At 40.9% G+C, this 16,894-nt stretch overlaps 1 protein-coding gene across 2 annotated transcripts; it reads right to left on the bottom strand.

The window, feature by feature from the left end:
- Window positions 1–808: 808 nt before the first annotated feature.
- Window positions 809–15,639, bottom strand: LOC133994266 (CLOCK-interacting pacemaker-like). 2 transcript variants are annotated; one of them, XM_062433499.1, is made up of 5 exons: window positions 15,564–15,639; window positions 15,308–15,422; window positions 6,920–7,125; window positions 5,797–5,972; window positions 809–3,877 (listed from the first exon to the last, which is right to left on the bottom strand). In XM_062433499.1, the coding sequence occupies exons 3-5, from the start codon at window positions 7,116–7,118 to the stop codon at window positions 2,570–2,572; spliced, it is 1,683 nt and encodes a 560-aa protein (XP_062289483.1). In that variant the 5' UTR covers window positions 7,119–7,125; window positions 15,308–15,422; window positions 15,564–15,639; the 3' UTR covers window positions 809–2,569. The 2 variants fall into 2 exon arrangements, with proteins under 2 accessions (XP_062289483.1, XP_062289484.1); XM_062433500.1 differs by having other exon boundaries at window positions 15,308–15,639.
- Window positions 15,640–16,894: the final 1,255 nt, after the last annotated feature.

Below are 16,894 nucleotides of genomic sequence, written 5' to 3'. Positions count from 1 at the left end.
GAGCCTGGCTTTCTCTTCCCATCTCAGAAATCCGCCACTGACAGAAGAAAAAGCTCAACTATTCCTTGTAGTGCTGCTTCATTGTGTGCAGTCTTCAGTTTTGTTTCAGGATTACTGATTGGTGGGTTTACACACTCCTCCATACTGCTACTGAGGAATAAAAGGCTGCAGTAAGACAGGTTCTAAACTTTACCAAACCTATGTCTGTATTGTGGAGCAATACAGACAATACATATGCATTACATATGCACACAGAAAATAATAACAATTTCAATGTATGCCTCAAAAATACACCCCATGACAGTATTCGGACTATTCTATGTGCATCCTTCAAGAGTTTCCTTTAAGTTTTGACAACAGAGCAACACAATCTACAAATGCATGTTAGATAAAAGGTCAATTATTTGAATTGATTTTCTATCAAAGAAAGTCATTTTAAAATTAAGAAATATGTAGTGTTTTCTTTCTTGTCATGCATACTGTAATTAGTCAAGTTGTTTAACAACTTTATATGATCTATTTAGATCTTATTATTTCTGTGAAATGTAGGACAACTTCACCAATTTCAGTTTAAAAGACACACAGGCCTACTAATTCAGATTTTTTTTTTTTTTAAACACAAGTTAACGATTTCTGTACGAATACAATATTTTTAAAGTGCACCTTTTTAGACTTCAAACAACATCTTAAAACAGGTGGTTTGCTGTACTGTACAGCATTTTGTAGTGCTTGCTTTGGGACATTTAACAACCAAAGTTATCATTATTAAACAAAACACACAATCTCAATAGATTTGTTCATGAGTCAGACTATATTTATTGTTTAAAGGTTTTGTCTGAGAGCATGTGGAGACAGTTCATTTGTTTTGCCATATGCCTGATTATACTTGACAGTATTTAAGATCAGTAGCCCACATCTACAACCAATCTACAATATACATCATTGATTAAATCTATAATGAAAGCTTGGAAAGCAAATGCATGTTTACAAGCTATTGCATCACAAATCTGTACACACTCACTTACAAACACTCACACACTTTCATGCACTCTTCAGACATTCAAACATGACTGAGGAAAAAAAATAGAAAAAAATCAACAAAAAAACAAAAGCAAATAATCCACATAATGCACTTCCAAGCAAGACCATACATCTACTGGTATATGATTATCAGTGTCATTCAGTCATCCTTGGAGTAAAACTACAGTGTGCAATGTCAACATACACAGTTCTGTAGGACAGGATATCCACAGCAAGTGGTCTTGACCAAGTACAGATGATCAGTTTGACACGTCTGTACCAGATGATTATAAGATGCACCCACAGTATTTATTTAGGTGTGACAGAAACCATGTTTGTTGATAGAACAGGCTTTCCAATTCAGCCAAATCTGATGGATAATTATCTGTGTACTCAGACTGTGAACATACATGTCATTTGATGTGACTATTCACATGTATCATAAACTCACAGTCAAAACTAGCATGAAGAACAATCATATTTTCGACTGCCAGTTTGTGAATTTAAATGCAATCAACTGATCATATCTAGTGTATAAGAGGGTGTGTTACATAATCTGTATCACTCCATATCCATTAATCCTAGAATTTTATTTAATTGCCTTTTGCTCAATTTTCAATGTGAAAAAATTTCTTGTACAGAAAATTCCATACCACTAATTTTGGCCTCAAAATCTCACAATATCACACATTTACAAAATGATGACTGCGACTGTTCTTAAAGCATTTAACATTAACCACATTAAACTTTACAGTAAATGATTCTTAATATACTGCAACATTTTTGACAATAATTAAAAGGAAAAAAATTGTGGTCATGTTTTTAATTAGATATGAGGCCACATTGCCCACCTTGGTACTGTTGTTACTGTAAAACAAGGACACATTCTTGCAAACAAACATTGATGTTGCATTGATTCTGTATGTTGAGTAACAAATATTTAAATTGCTGTCTGTATTCTGAGGGCGTGGACTTTCGCACTCTGGGCAGCTTATGGTTTTAAAGGGAAGAATCTAGAATCAGTTTGGCTCCGAGTTTTAAAACTCTTGTGAAAACTGAGCCAAAACAATAAGAAAATACTGTAATAAGCCACTCACTGAAAGCTTGTGTGAACTGATCTTTTTATCGGTCAAACTCTTGGAGGAAACACTTACTAACTTCGCCGGTTATCAGCCTATACTTCTGGGAATCTGCACCACAGACCTGAGAGGTGGAAACAACATATGTTCTGTCTGTAAACAGATGTCAGTTGTCTGGCTGCCTTTGCTGCCTTTATCATTTGATACATGTCACATATTGGACATATTGGATGTCCATACACTGTGTATGTGGCCACCTGAATGACAGGCTCATCCACAGAAGGCAACACATATCGCTGAAAAATGGACACCTGGATTTAGAAAATCCCTGACTTTAAAGTAGGAAAATATATTAACCATATTGAACTGTAAATCATGTGTGTTAATCATTTCAACACCTTTATATTCATTACCATGTCCACATGTTACTCTGCTAGTCATTACACATCCATGTCCTTCTCCACAGGAAGCTAGAGGTGATAGTTATTGTGCGTAGAGCTCTCTGGCAACATGAGATCATGTAAGTTCTTATCCATGACTGCTTGTCTATGTCCCTGCTCAGGGACAGACCGGGAAAATGGAACAGAGGAGGACATGGAGTCCAGAGGACAGTCAGCATGCTCTGTCTCTTCAGTTTCTGGTGAGGGGGCAAACAGTGGAGAGGGTGGTGATATTCCATCATCTATGTTGTAAAACGACATCAGGTTCTGCAGTGGGTTGCTGTGTGTCTTACTGGTTCTCATGTCAGTGTCCTTCTCTTTGTCTTCCTCACCCTTAGTCTCGCTCTGCTGGTGGCTGCTGCTGAGCTCTTTCACTTGATTGAAGTGTAGGTTTGGGTAGGAGCCCGACTCACTCATGGACTGGAGAAGTTTGTTGATGCTGTCTGAATCTTCGTTGCCCCTGTTCTGGCTGGACTGGGCTGCCTGGCACAGGAGCTGGGTGTGCTGACGGAGCTGGGCGATTTCTCTCTCGGTGGCCGCATTCTGCTTCAGCAGTTCCTTGGTGCGTAGCGTGATGGCCAGCAGTCCTGACTGGTTCAGGATCTCAGCTGTGTTGAGGAAACGGCGCTGGCGAGTGGATGAGCTGTCTGGGGCCAAGTGGTACGGGCTGTGCATTGTAGAAGAGGAGGGAGAAGATGAGGGGGGAGAGGAGGATGAGGGGGAGTCAGAAGAAGAAGGATGCGAGGGTGTCTGGGAGCTGGAGACGGAGGGTGAACCCACACTGTCAGAGCCTGAGCTTTGCTGGCAATGGTGGGATTTGGGATGGGTGGTGGAGTTGGGCAGCAGGCAGTGAGATGAGCTTGGGGAGGGGCTGTGGCCCCCTCTGCCTTTACACTGGGAATGGGAATGGACCCTACCCTCTTTCTGGTGCTGCTGTTGGGGATTGAGGAGGTGGTTGGTGGTAGATACAGCCTCTCTCTTCTCTTCTTCAGTGCACACTCTCTTGCTCTGGCTGTGGCCTTCACTGCCACTCTCCTTGACCCCCTCCACCCATTTGGCACCCTTGCCCTCATGACTCTCCTTCCTGGGGTGGGGGGCGATGCGTGGGTAAGAATTCAGTATGGGCAGGTATGAGTTCTTGCTGCTGTGGTTCAGGTTGCTGCGGCTGCCTCCTTTCTTAGCTTGACCTTGTGGTGCTGATAGACTGGATGAAGAGGAAGATGAAGGTATTGCTGGCTGTTGGATCAGTAAGAGCTGGGTGGGCGCTTTGGCAGTGGTAAGGCTGTGCCAATCCCCGCTCCATGCCAGGGGACCATGCAGAAGCTGCTCTGGTCTAGACTGTACCACCAGGAGGTTGTTAGCAGGTTTTATGTGAACAGCAAATAGAGACCAGAGTAAAGGAGAGAACAGAAGATGGGGAAGAGGTTAAATACACAAATAGATTAGCTGTAGCACACAGACATAAATAAAAATAAATGTTGGATTGGTAAATATATATAATATATAGAATGTATGTACACAGTACTGTGCAAAAGTTTTAGGCCCTTTAGATGTTCAGGTTCTTATCTATTAAAAAAATACCATCAGGGAAGCATCTGATTGGTCCCACATTTATTCTGCAGCATGACAACAAGCCCAAACATCCAGCCAGAGTCATTAAGAACTATCAGTCTGATGTCAACATCATGGAGTCAGTCTGAGATCACATGAAGAGACAGAAGCAGCTGAGACGTCTAAATCCACAGAAGAAGAACTGTGGAAACTTCTCCAAGATGCAGGAATAACCGACCTGCTGAGTACCAGAAACACTGTGTGCAGGTGTACTGAGGAGAGGCAAAGCAGCTCACTGATTATACTCATTTCATTTAGCTTTCTGCTGTTTACTCAACTTTGGAACAAGTTGACTGATCAATATAAAAACTGCTCATGGCATTTTTTAAAGGACCCTTACCTAAAACCTTTGCACAGTACCATATATTATATACATGTTATATATATGTGTTCCTTGTATAACTTTGCCCTGAATTGAGTCTATCAACCAAAGCCAACAAACAACCTCAAACCTGAATTGTCAAAGTTAAATATTTATGGGGTTATGTTGTGGTTGGAGTTTGGTTGTCTGTTTTGGTTGTTTTCACAACCTTATTGGACACCCAACTCATGCAAAAACGTCCATAGACATTTGTCCCTCTCTACCCAACAGAGCATTTTAGACACTTTCAGATCATTATTTTGGTTTTATGGTCCATTGCTTCATTGTTTTGGTGCATTCTCATCAATGTGGTTTCTAGAAGCAGCAGGCAGCTGTTTTCAGTAAAAACCTCTGATAAACCTACTACCTACCTGCTCAATACCAAACAGCCCACAGACAAAGCCGCTAAGAAGCTGCTAAAAAAGATATTTTTCTATAATTATTTACATAATAATTATATATTATATTTATTATTTTTGGTTGGTGGATATCAAACACTATTCCAAATGAATGCTTTTATTTCTTTGTATCTGTTGGGTGTGTACATAGGTGACTGTTTGAGTTAGTTAAACCTTACAGGTTGTAAAATCAATGTTATTGTAGGCTTAACAATTTTCACAAAGCACATATTAAAGTGAAAACAAATAGCGGATTCATTGATTAGTACAAAAATAGAACATTAATCAGCAACAATTTTAATTATCATAACTATTCAAGTAGTTTTTCAAAGAACTCTTCAATGTGAGAATTTGCTGTTTTTGTGGGGTTTCAACTGTTGGTTGGACAAAACATCTGAAAACATAACATTGGACTCTAATGGACATTTTTTGCTTTTCTTCATATGTTTAATCAACAAAATAATGACTTCATATCATCAGATTAATCCATAGTGAAAATAACAGCAGTTGTATCCTTGTGGTATATTCCAGTTCTACTGTACTGGTGTCTGTTGACAAATCCAGTTGTCAGCTGTTTGTGTATTAAAGAGTCATTAACTATTAATTCTACTAATACTAATGTTATTTGATCTGTTCTATATAGTTAACATAGTGACTCTCAATATAAGACTGCAAGGACTATTAGTCAATTAAAAAATGAATTTATGTTTATCTGATGACAGCGAATGAACGAAACTATTAAGTTACACTTATTTCATAAAAGATAATACACTGACTATTGACTATTGTAATTTTTTCTACCATTTCCTTACTTGAATCTCTATTAATTATACAGCAAAGTGAAATGCCTGAAACAGCAAGTTGTTATTTATAACTGGATATCTCACCGGCTTGACCACCAGGTTTTTGATGACGTATATGGGGGTGAGCTCCCCATAAGGAGGCATGTTGTGGCCTGCAGCATTCACACTGTTGTTGGAGTTTTTGCTGCTCTCCCTGTGAGGTTCACTCACACTGCTGCGCTGGTCATCTACATCCGTGTGGACAGAGTCTGAGCCAGCCTCTGAGGGGGCAGGAACACGTTATACAACATGTAGGAGAAACAAGGCATAGCCAACAAATGAAAATGATGAATTAGACTAATATACTAGTTAAATTAGACTCAGGCTGAACTTTTATTATATATAAAACATTGGCAGGCTGTCATGTTTTTCAGTGGAAAGGGCATTGTTAACACCATGGCCAATGTGTAGGTGAGGTTCTCTGAAACACAGTTAGATCTGGCACCACTTCCTGATGAAAGAAGTACAAATGAAAATTCAGTATGTTGTGCACAAATATTCAGGTACGCCAGCAAAAATGATCTTCCACTTCTACCTTATTTATATTTGTAAATAATACACGCTCTACTTTTTCTCTATAAGTCTGCCTTACAAACTGCTGTGTACACAAGTATTTTTGTGCACACTGTAGATTGTTAATGTCTCCTGGTAGGATAAATCCTGGTTCAGTTGCTGGAAAACAAATGAACAGATGAAAAACTAAGCGGTGATCTATTGCTCAGAGTAGACCATTTGTTGCCAGACAGTTGCTGGTTCGATCCTCAGACCAGAGTAAATCTGGTTGGGGAAAGTGACAAAGCAGCTCTCCTAATGATGGAGAGGCATCACTACCAACACTGAGGTGCCTCTGAGCAAGGCACTTCACCAGTGGAGCTGCTAAGTGACCATCTGATTACACTGTGGCTGCACTGGGCAGCTTTCAGGTGTGACTGTGTGTAACTGTGTGAGGATATACAGTAGCAAGGTGTGGCACTACTCAGGGAAACTCCCCATTTATAAAGATCAAAACAAATCAATAAATATATAAATAACCATGTGTCATAGAAGCTTTGGGTATTAGTTGAACCCTAGTGTGTGTTCATTAGCACTGACATCATGTGACAATTTTTCCTGTGAACATTTTTAAGTGACACCTGTCAGGTATTCATGGAAACTGACTTCTGCTCACCTGAGTAACCCGAGTCTTTTTCAGAGTCTTTCTCTGAGTCACGGCGCAGCATGCGGTTGCTCATGTCACCCATTCCAGATTGCTCTCTGTGGCTGCCACCCTGGGATGCCCGCAGGGTGGCACTGTTACTCTTATCCTTTGCATTCTTTGAGGCGTTTCGGGCGACCCGCTCCCCAAAATACCCCTGATCCTTTGGCATTCCAGACCTTTAAAATGAAGGCATACAGAACAAATGTTAACTGTAGTAATACAAAGCACTGGATTTTTATTTTATTTTATTTTAATTTAAACTTTTGGTAATTAAGTTTACCAGGCTATGGCAAAGATTGAGAGCTAATTTCTTAGTGTAAAATGTCTGAATCCTGATTATAACAATCATGTTCTTTGATCCCTCAAGATGCAGTGGTTTGTCTTTCACCTGAAAGCAAGCAGGGGTGCTGGTATACACTGTATTGAGCTTTGGACTGAATACTGGATACTAGCATCAGATTGAATCATAACTACCATGATCCTGACTAAAAGGGACCACATCAATGTTAAAGAGCTTCTCTGACAAAAAGGTAATAATTATCTGTGTGACTCCTGCATTCATTTAGTGTATAGTAAATAATAAAATAAGTCATTTGTAAGTGGCTAACATGACCGCATAAAGACAGAAATGTTGATGTTTAAGCTTTAACTAGTTCCAGACAGGGGAATCAGACAGACCACGTGGACAGAGAAGTGGATGGCATGCAACAATCAACAATCATCCCATGATTGAAGTAGGCACACTTCAATTATATGGTACGCATTTGAACCACTTAAGTACTAAGACACCCAAATTGGTGCACTAATTCCTGCATTAATTAGTATGTACTTAACTCACCACAGTCACACACTTTGAGTATAAATTATATTTGTCCTTTTTTATGTTGATGATACCTTCTGTATGCCATCAGTTCTTCTGGAAACTAGATCCTCATCATTTCATGCACCACTTACACCACTAACTACTGTGCTACATGTTTTGTTCATTGATTCATACAATTTCATTTACAAATATTTTCTTACAATTCAACTTGGTGTGAGTCCTATTTGTTGTGGCCTGATCATAACAATTTGGGGGCTTGTCCATTAAGGTTATTGTGTTGAAAGTTGTTTTTGGGCCTGAGGCAGCAGTTTGGCGCTTGGTGTGACTGCGCAGCTGATGACTTGGTCCAGCTGCATGCTGGCAGCGGCTGCATGTTTTGTGGCCAGGGCTGTGTGGATTGGTTTTGCTTTGGTGTAGCTCTGGTTTCTGTTTTTTTGGAGATGCACCATGTGTTTTTTTTCTCTTGAGGCATTGGTTTCTGACCTGGTGTTGTATTGTCATGTTCTGTTCAGAAGGTAAGTGTTACTGCCCTGATACGCTATCTACAAGGATTCCATCCTCAGGCTGCAGGACATTTCACCTTTGGGTTGTGTCAGTTTGTTGTTGTTGTTGTTGTTGTTTTTGTAGTCTTGTGACGATGTGGTTACTGTCAGTTGTTTTCGTCTTGGTTGCACATCCACATGATTTTGTGGGGTTGTCTGCTTGCAGGTTACTTTACAAGCCTGCTGGTCTTCAGTGCATAAATACCCACCACAAGCGGCAATGAAGACTAGGGGTGAGTTATTAATAAGTTCTGGGGGGTATTCCAGAAAGTGGGTTATGTGAAAACTCAGAGTAAGTTAACCCTGATATGAGGGAAACTCTGTGTTATCTGTTCCAGAAAGAGAGGTAACTGAAACTCTGAGTCAGTCACCATGGTAACTGACTCTGTGAACATAACCTGCTCGCTGGCAGGTTTTCTGTAAGAAACCCTGAGTTTCTACCTGTCTCCTCCCACCTGAAGCAAGCTGACAGACATGGGTTGTCTGTTTCTTTGCAATCTGATAGCTATCGAGGCAGAATTAATTAGCTATGCCTTATGTCGGGAGATGTACTCAGGGCTCAATTGGATGTGCTTTCATTCTGAGATGAATATCTGTTAGAACGGTATCACTGTTCATTACACTCAATCATTTCTTAACATTCTCCGGCCATATCTGCTTTCTTGTTCATCTTATTTTTAGGAAGTATTTTATTTAATATTCATGTATACATCTTCACATTTTAGTCTTAAAATCAATGACTCCAATATGTATAATATGTAAAATTGTGTTAAATAAAAGTGTTAAAATAGTGTAAAATGTTAATCTAGTAAGCAGGATATTAGATGAGAGGACATATGTGTTCAACAGCTTTCTGTTGGGGGTTTAAATTACTACATGTTGAAGTAGAAACTGAATGAATATTTACTTTGTTTAATAACCTACGTCAACTATGAATAAAATCAAAGCGAGGTACAATCATAGCCCAGCAGAATGTGCCTTACTTTTCTGAATTATGTTTTTTTATTTCATTTTTAGCTGCTTCCAAATACGTTACACCACTTTTTCACCTGTATGCTACAATTTTAAGTGAGGTAAGTTAAGTCAGTGGAGTGGTGCATTAAAACTTAAGCATTGACTCGGGCAGCAGTTTTCTCCCATGCTGCTTCTCTCTCCTTAGTGTCTGCAGCGGTGTTACTTTTTGTGAAATATATGTTCATATTAACCACAGGCCTGCAGGGGGAGCTCCAGTTACAGTGAGGTGACGTAACTTGATATTTTTTTCTCAGTAGTTGCCATGGTGAATCAAGGTATCGGGGCTCCATTGATGATGGCTTTGTATAGTGGTCACACACGCGCCAAACTCAAGGTTAACATACTCAGAGTTGATTGAACTAATTCAGATCAGCTGTTCTGGAACCGGATACTCAGAGTTTCCCATCTCACAGTAAGTCAACTCAGAGTTCAGGGTGGGACTCAGAGTTTGTTGAACCTCCTACCTGGAATACCCCCCTGGTTAGGCAGTTAGGGTGAAATTCTCTGTTGGAGGTTGTCATTTGCCCAAGTGCATGGCTGGAAGTGAACACATTACTGTCTGTATCGGTCATTTGTAAAAATGTCTTCCTTGTCTGGATTTTTAAATGGGATTGTTGTGGCGGAAAGAAAACGTAAGGATGATATTAGAAATAATACTTTGTTGGCTTTGTTTGAACAAGACGTGTTCCATATAAGTGAGCTTTGTTCAGCCCTTTGTGAAGCCCTCCACCACACTCAAAGCAGCTGAATCAGCTGCTTTTGAGTTGGTGCAAGAGGGTAGTTTTTCAGAGACATGCTCTTGGGGTAATAGAGATAGTAGAGAGGGTTCCTTGCTTAAGCCTGCATAACCGGGTAACCTGAGGGTACCAGAGTGTGTAATTACTACCTTGGGGCGTCATTGGAAGGACAAGTGTCCAGTGGACAAGTATCATTCACCTTTGCCTTGACATCGTCATACACTGATCAGCCACAACAGTAAAACCACTTGCCTTATATTGTGTAAGTCCCCCTTATGCCATCAAAGCAGCTCTGCCCTGTTGATACATGGACTCCAAAAAACCTCTGAAGATGTCCTCTGGTATCTGGCACCAAGATGTTAGCAGCAGATCATTTAAGTCCTATTAGTTGTAATCTGGGGATCCACCTCAAACCAGTCCTGAACAATTTTTGCAGTGTGGCAGGGCACATTATCCTGCTCAACAAGGCCACTGCCATCAGGGAATACTGTTGACATGAAGGGGTGTACTTGGTTTGCAATGTTTCGGTAGGTGGTACATGTCAAAGTAACATCCACATGAATGCCAGGACCCAAGGTCTTCCAGCAGAACGTTACTCAGAGCATCACACTACCTCCATTGGCCCATAATACGTCCTGGTGCCATCACTTCCCAAGGTAAACTATGCACACGCACCCTGCTATCCACATGATCTAAAAGAAAACATGATTCCTCAGACCAGGCCACCTTCTTCCATTGCCCCATGGTTCATGCCCTCACATGCCTACTGTAGGCGCTTTCAGTGGTGGACAGTGGTCATCATGGGCACTTTGACTGGTCTGCTGCTAATCAACCACATATGCAGCAAGCTGTAACAAACTGTGTGTTCTAACATCTATCAAAGCCATCATTAACTTTTTCAGCAGTTTGTGCTACAGTAGCTCTTCTGAGGAACTGGGCCAGATGGTTCTAGCTGTCACTTCCCATGTGCATCAATGACTCTTGGGCATCCATGAACCTGTTGCAAGTCCTTAAACCACTTTTACTAGGTACTGGGTACCGGGACCACTCCACAAGACCTGCTGTTTTGGAGATGCTCTGACCCAGTTAGGTAGCCATCACAATTTGGCTCTTGTCAAAGGTGCTCAGACCCTTACGTTGGCCCATTTCTTCTGCTTCCAACACTTCAATTTCAAGAACTGACAGTTCATCTGTTGCCTGATATATCCCACCCCTTGACAGGTATCATTTTAATGAAATAATCAGTGTTATTCACTTCGCCTGTCAGCAGTTTAAATGTTTTGGCTCATCGTGTATGCTTCAGCTGTGATCTATAGTTTTGAAACAGAGATGGTTGTGTGCAGATTTTTATATTGGTTCTGGCCTCATTCCCAAAAGGGCTGATGAGCTGGTACAGAGCATTGTTCTGTTGGGGTGCGCCTGGCAGTGCCACTTGACAATGTGGTTATGATTGTGGTCAATGACCTGGCTGGTAGTGCTGTGTGGGCAGATGTGCCGAAGTCTCTTGTTATTACTTCCAAACCGCTAGAATCTGGGAAGCCATATGAGAGTGGTTGGAGTGATCCAGCGGTTTTTCAGCCTGTGTCATGGTGTGTGCACAGAGCCCTAATGTCTTTACTCCAGAACCACCTGATGGTGTTGGCTCAGCCTGTGCTGTGATGTGCACACAGAGCTGTGACATATCTGATCCAGATCCGCCTGCAGAACAGGTGGTTTCAGTTCCTGATTTTCCTCCATCTGTTTTCGAGGGAGGAATGGATTAAGAACCATGGGGCTGATTCATCAGTATCTGCTTTGTGGGATGAGGCTTTGCTTGTTGAAAAAATAAGATGTTGCTCATGGTTACTTTATCCAGGAAGATTTGCTGGTGAGAAAGTGGGAAGTGAATTTTCAGGTTGTTGTGCTGAGTAATTTGCGGATGTAGTGTTGCAAACGGCACATGATAGTTGTGGGAATTAGGGGGTAAACAACACTTATGACTGTGTCCTGAATTGTTTTTGGCTTTGGTTAAGGTGTGATGGTTCAAAATATGTCAAGATATGCCATACATGTCAGCTCGCTGGGAAACTTAGTCCGGTTTCTGAGCCTCCTCAGCTTTGTCCCAATACAGTTGTTGGCCAAAGGTTTGATTGTGAAGTGGCACAGAGGAATTTGGGAAGTGCACAGGGTAGTTTGAAAAAATTGTATGACCATCAAACTGAGCATCGCCAGTTTCGCCCTTCTGATGCAAGTGATTCTGTACCTCAGGAAGTAAATGTTCTCACTCGTAATTGTACCTTTGCTTTCATATTCAGAGGTTGGCATTGAGAGTTTTGATGGTGAGATAGACAGTAATGCTCCCCTTGTTCCTGTCACATACATCAGGCTAAAAAAACTCTCACTCAGCTTTGCAGGATCTTGTGCTTCTGAGACTGACTTCTGCTTTGTTCACCAGGTGGGTCATCAGTACCAACTGGGAACACCTAGAGCTGGGGTTCCTAGGTATAGCCTAACAGTTTCCTCCCTGCTACAGGTACCCATTTTGGTTTTGGATATGTTGCCTTCAGAATTTATGCTAGAATTTTTTTTCAAATAGCCAATATGGCCGTTAATATTCCAGAATTCCGACCATACAGACCAACTACCAGACATATGTTTGAATAGCCATATAATAGGCTACACTTGAACAGCAATAAAACACAAATGCTGTAATTCAACAAATATAGTGGTACATAGTATGTAGTTAGTCAGCATAGGTTGCAACGATAAAATAAAACAAATAGCCCTGCTGTTGTAAATTGTGGGCAGCCTGCAACCGCACCTCTACCACCACCTCCACCTGCTGCAGTGTCCCTAAGCCCGCCTCTCACCAGGGCCAGGGAAAAGTTAAACCGTCTTAATGGACCATGTCTTAATCGACCTTGCTTTGTGCATTTTGGCACAATCATACTACAACAGAAAATGGCTCTACCCAAACTGTTTCCCACATAGTTGGAAGAATAGAATTGTCAAAAATGTCTTTGTATGCTGAAGCATTTAAATGTAATGTACTGTGTAATATGTCTTATATGTTTATTATATGTTTCCATATGTTTTTATATATTTTTAGGTGGGAGTGTAGTGTAAACGGTATTTCGTTTCCCTCCATGTCTAGTACATGTTGTGGCAATGACAATGATGCTTCCTTGAAATCCTTGAAATTAAGATTTCCCTTCAGTGGAATTAAGGGGCCTAGCCTGAAAAACAACCCCATACCATTATCACTCCTGCACCAAACTACAGTTGGCACGATGCAATCAGGCAGGTACCGTTCTCCTGGCATCCACCAAACCCAGACTTGTCCATCAGACTGCCAGACAGAGAAGAGTGATTCGTCACGCCACAGAACACATTTTCACTGCTCCAGAGTCCAGTGGCAGCGTGCTTTACACCACTCCACCCGACGCTTGGGATTGTGCTTGGTGATGTAAGGCTTGCATGCAGCTGCTCGGCCATGGAAACACATTCAATGAAGCTCCCAGCAAGAAAGTTTTTGTGCTGATGTTAATGCCAAATGTTTGGAACTCAGTTATTGAGTTGTTCCTAAACCCTTCCACTTCTTAATAATACCACTTAAAGTTGACTGTGGAATATCTACCAGGTAGGAAATTTCACAAAGAAAGCCCAGCTGCCCCTCCACGTCCGCCGGAGACTGAAAAAGTAAACTCCCCTCCATCCATCATGACAACATTCTACTGAGGAACCATTGAGAGCATCTTAACTCACTGCATCACTGTCTGGTACGGGAACTGCACATCCAAGGACCGCAAGTCCCTGCAGGAATCAGTGAGAGCAACTGAAAAGATCATAGGTGTCTCTCTTCCCTCCATAGAGAATGTCTATACAGACCGGTGTGTCAGAAACGCCTCCAACATAATGTCTGACCCTCCCACCACCTCTTAGCAATCTTGTCATTGGGAAGGAGGCTCCAGACCATCCGGGCAAGATCCACACGATCCACACCAACAGTTTTTTCCCCCAAGCTATCAGAACTCTGAACACCCTCCGTATGCTGCCATCCATCTTCAGAATGACCCATTCTTTCACAAATGTTGCAGACTGAATGGCTAGGTGCTTGATTTTAAAGTGTGTCCCATCTATCAATCTATCAATCTATCTATCTATCTATAAGGATTCTGCAGTGTTAAAACAACGTATTCCATCAAATGTGTTGTCTTCAAATGTGTACAGGAAACAGACCTAATTAACTGGCAGTGAGAACTGCAGGGACTATCTGCATTCGGGGAATGGGGGGGTGGGGTGGGGTTGGGGGGGTATTGTGTTTCCTGACGAGTTGAAAAATTGGACAAGTTTGTGATTTATGATCAGAATGGTGTTATGGTCATTTCCAGCAAAGCACTGCTACCATCATGTAAATGTAAAAAGAAATGTAACACATGCAATGATCTAATCTAACAGGGCTGTGCTCTTGAACGCTTGCAAATTAAAAAAAGTTTCTTGCCATGCTGTTTTTAGAAGTGGTCATGGATCAGTTCATTTGTGGCCAGACAAATATTTAACAGCACATGAGTCAAGTAAATATCTCAAGCTGGATGAAAATGAAAAACTGAACTTTTAAGTTTGTCAAGGAAGTATAATATAGAATGATTGCATTGGTTTACAGGCAGTCTAGTTTATATCCTGTTAAAAAAACAACAACTATAAAAATCATTGAACATAAAATAATACCACCATAGTCTTTGTCATTAGTGATAATCTTTAGATAAAACTTTCACTTTCACAAAGTGTTTGAATATCATCTGAATAACAAACACTTATATATAAGACACTACAACCTGCTTCACGATAAAGCTGATATAAACAAAAGACTTCACGAGTCCATTCACGAGGGAGGCTGACAGTGACTGTGTGTGGCCTAAGCCTCCTCAGTAAACATGACAGCATGCACATGCGGGTGAGGCTGCAGCAGACTGAACTTGATAAGATGGTCCCTGGCAGACTGTACAGTCCCACCCCCAACACTGTTATGTAATACACTGCTGCCGCTGCTCCAAGAAAAAAATAATAAACCTGCTGGAAATACACATGACAACTCCTCATTCACAGCCTGTGTGACATTCATAATACACATTATAAACGACACGTTGAAGGCTTACACAACAGCTGACATGGCGTATTATTACAGTGCATACACAACAGGACATTAAGTTACTGGACAAAAGTTTAGACACTTTCAAACTCAAAGTAAAAGCAGTTCACTCACCTGTCAGTATTTAATCCACGTTATAAGAGGAAACTGATCACTTTTGACAGCAGGAAAACATCATATCCAACAAGGGAGGCAAGATTTCCTCCAGTCCTGAGTTTAGGCATCCATCCTGGACAAACAAAATGTAAAAAAATAAATGTCTATATATATATATGTTCTATAACTGACCGTGGAAAAGACTTTCTCATCAAGTAAATAAAGCAAAGCCTAGGCCATGGTCACACTGATGCAGGATGAAGCTGCAGTTTACCGGGGTGTCCGACTCTCGGAACCCCCGCTAGTCAGACCATGTACTGAAAGCATCCATGATGTTCATTTGCGTAGCCCCGCCTTCGTCTGCTACATATTAATGAGTGCGTCAGTGCACTTAGCAGATCGGCGGTGACGTAACCGCAGCAGTTTGGCCAATCCCGTGCCGATACACGTGTTTAAGCAATGACGTCGGATAGTCCACGTGAGGGGTGAATTTGCTGCTAGTATGGTGCTTTTAAATGCTGTCGTAAATATTAAAACTGGACGTTGTTTCGCACATAAACTAAGTGATGAACTGAGCGGATCATATGAAGGATGTGTTTCATATTCAAGAACGACATGTTTATAAAATGTGTCGGTTCCAAAATTCACTTAATTTATTTACCTATAAAGTACATTTAGTTGCCTACACTACAGCTATATAGATATTTGTAGCACTTAGAGCAATTGTTTTAAAGTATTTTTTTAAAAGAAATCAGCTTCTTTAAGATATTTATTTTTCCGTTTTTCATTCCACGTCTACGACACGAAAGGATCTTAGATTTTTTTCGACCAACAAGATAAATCAACAAGGAGCAAATTACGGGCTGTGTAGGCATCATTTCATTAACTGGAACGTGGAACTGTAAAGGAGGCTTTTACGAGGAGCACTTAAAGGCAACATTGATACCTGTGGGTGCGGGTCAATGTCAACTTACTACACTCGCATGTGACCTGAGGTGAATGAGCCAACAGTATTTTTAAATGGTGTAGCTGTGTTTAAGCCAAGTCTATTTCCATGTATTGTAAAACATTATCATCACTCACACTTCCAATTGTGCCAAAGTTAAAGCAGCTGCTCCCAACTTTTTATATGCCATGTTTGCAATGGAACGATTTGACATCCAGTTCGTCAGGCTTGCTAACTGGACGAGGAGACTAATTGCAGTTTCAAAATAAATATAGATTTTTCTGCCGTGGCATTGAAATGCAGATCAATAGACTATGTGTTGATTGAGGTATATGACTTGAATGAAGAAAAAGAAGAAAAAAACAGAGATCACAAGTAGGCCAAACAGCCTACCACACAGCAGCAGTTTATACTTTTTTAGGATAACTAACGATTATGTGTATCATTAATAATCGGTTGATTATCTCATATTGACTATTTTGTGTGTAAAATGTTATAATTTCCCTGAGTCAACGGTTACACCTCTAAATGTCTTGTTTTGTCCGACCATCACTTCCAAACCCAAAGATATACTCATATATGATAAAGAAAAGCATCAATTGTCACATGTGAGCAAAAAAGACTGGACCGAAAACAGTTGAAGATGAATCGATTAATCG

Source organism: Scomber scombrus, chromosome 14 (assembly GCF_963691925.1).
Source record: "Scomber scombrus chromosome 14, fScoSco1.1, whole genome shotgun sequence".
In the NCBI taxonomy this organism is placed as follows: Eukaryota; Metazoa; Chordata; class Actinopteri; order Scombriformes; family Scombridae; genus Scomber; species Scomber scombrus.
The sequence above is the reverse complement of the archived record's forward strand: the minus strand, read 5'-3'. Positions and strand labels throughout refer to the sequence as shown.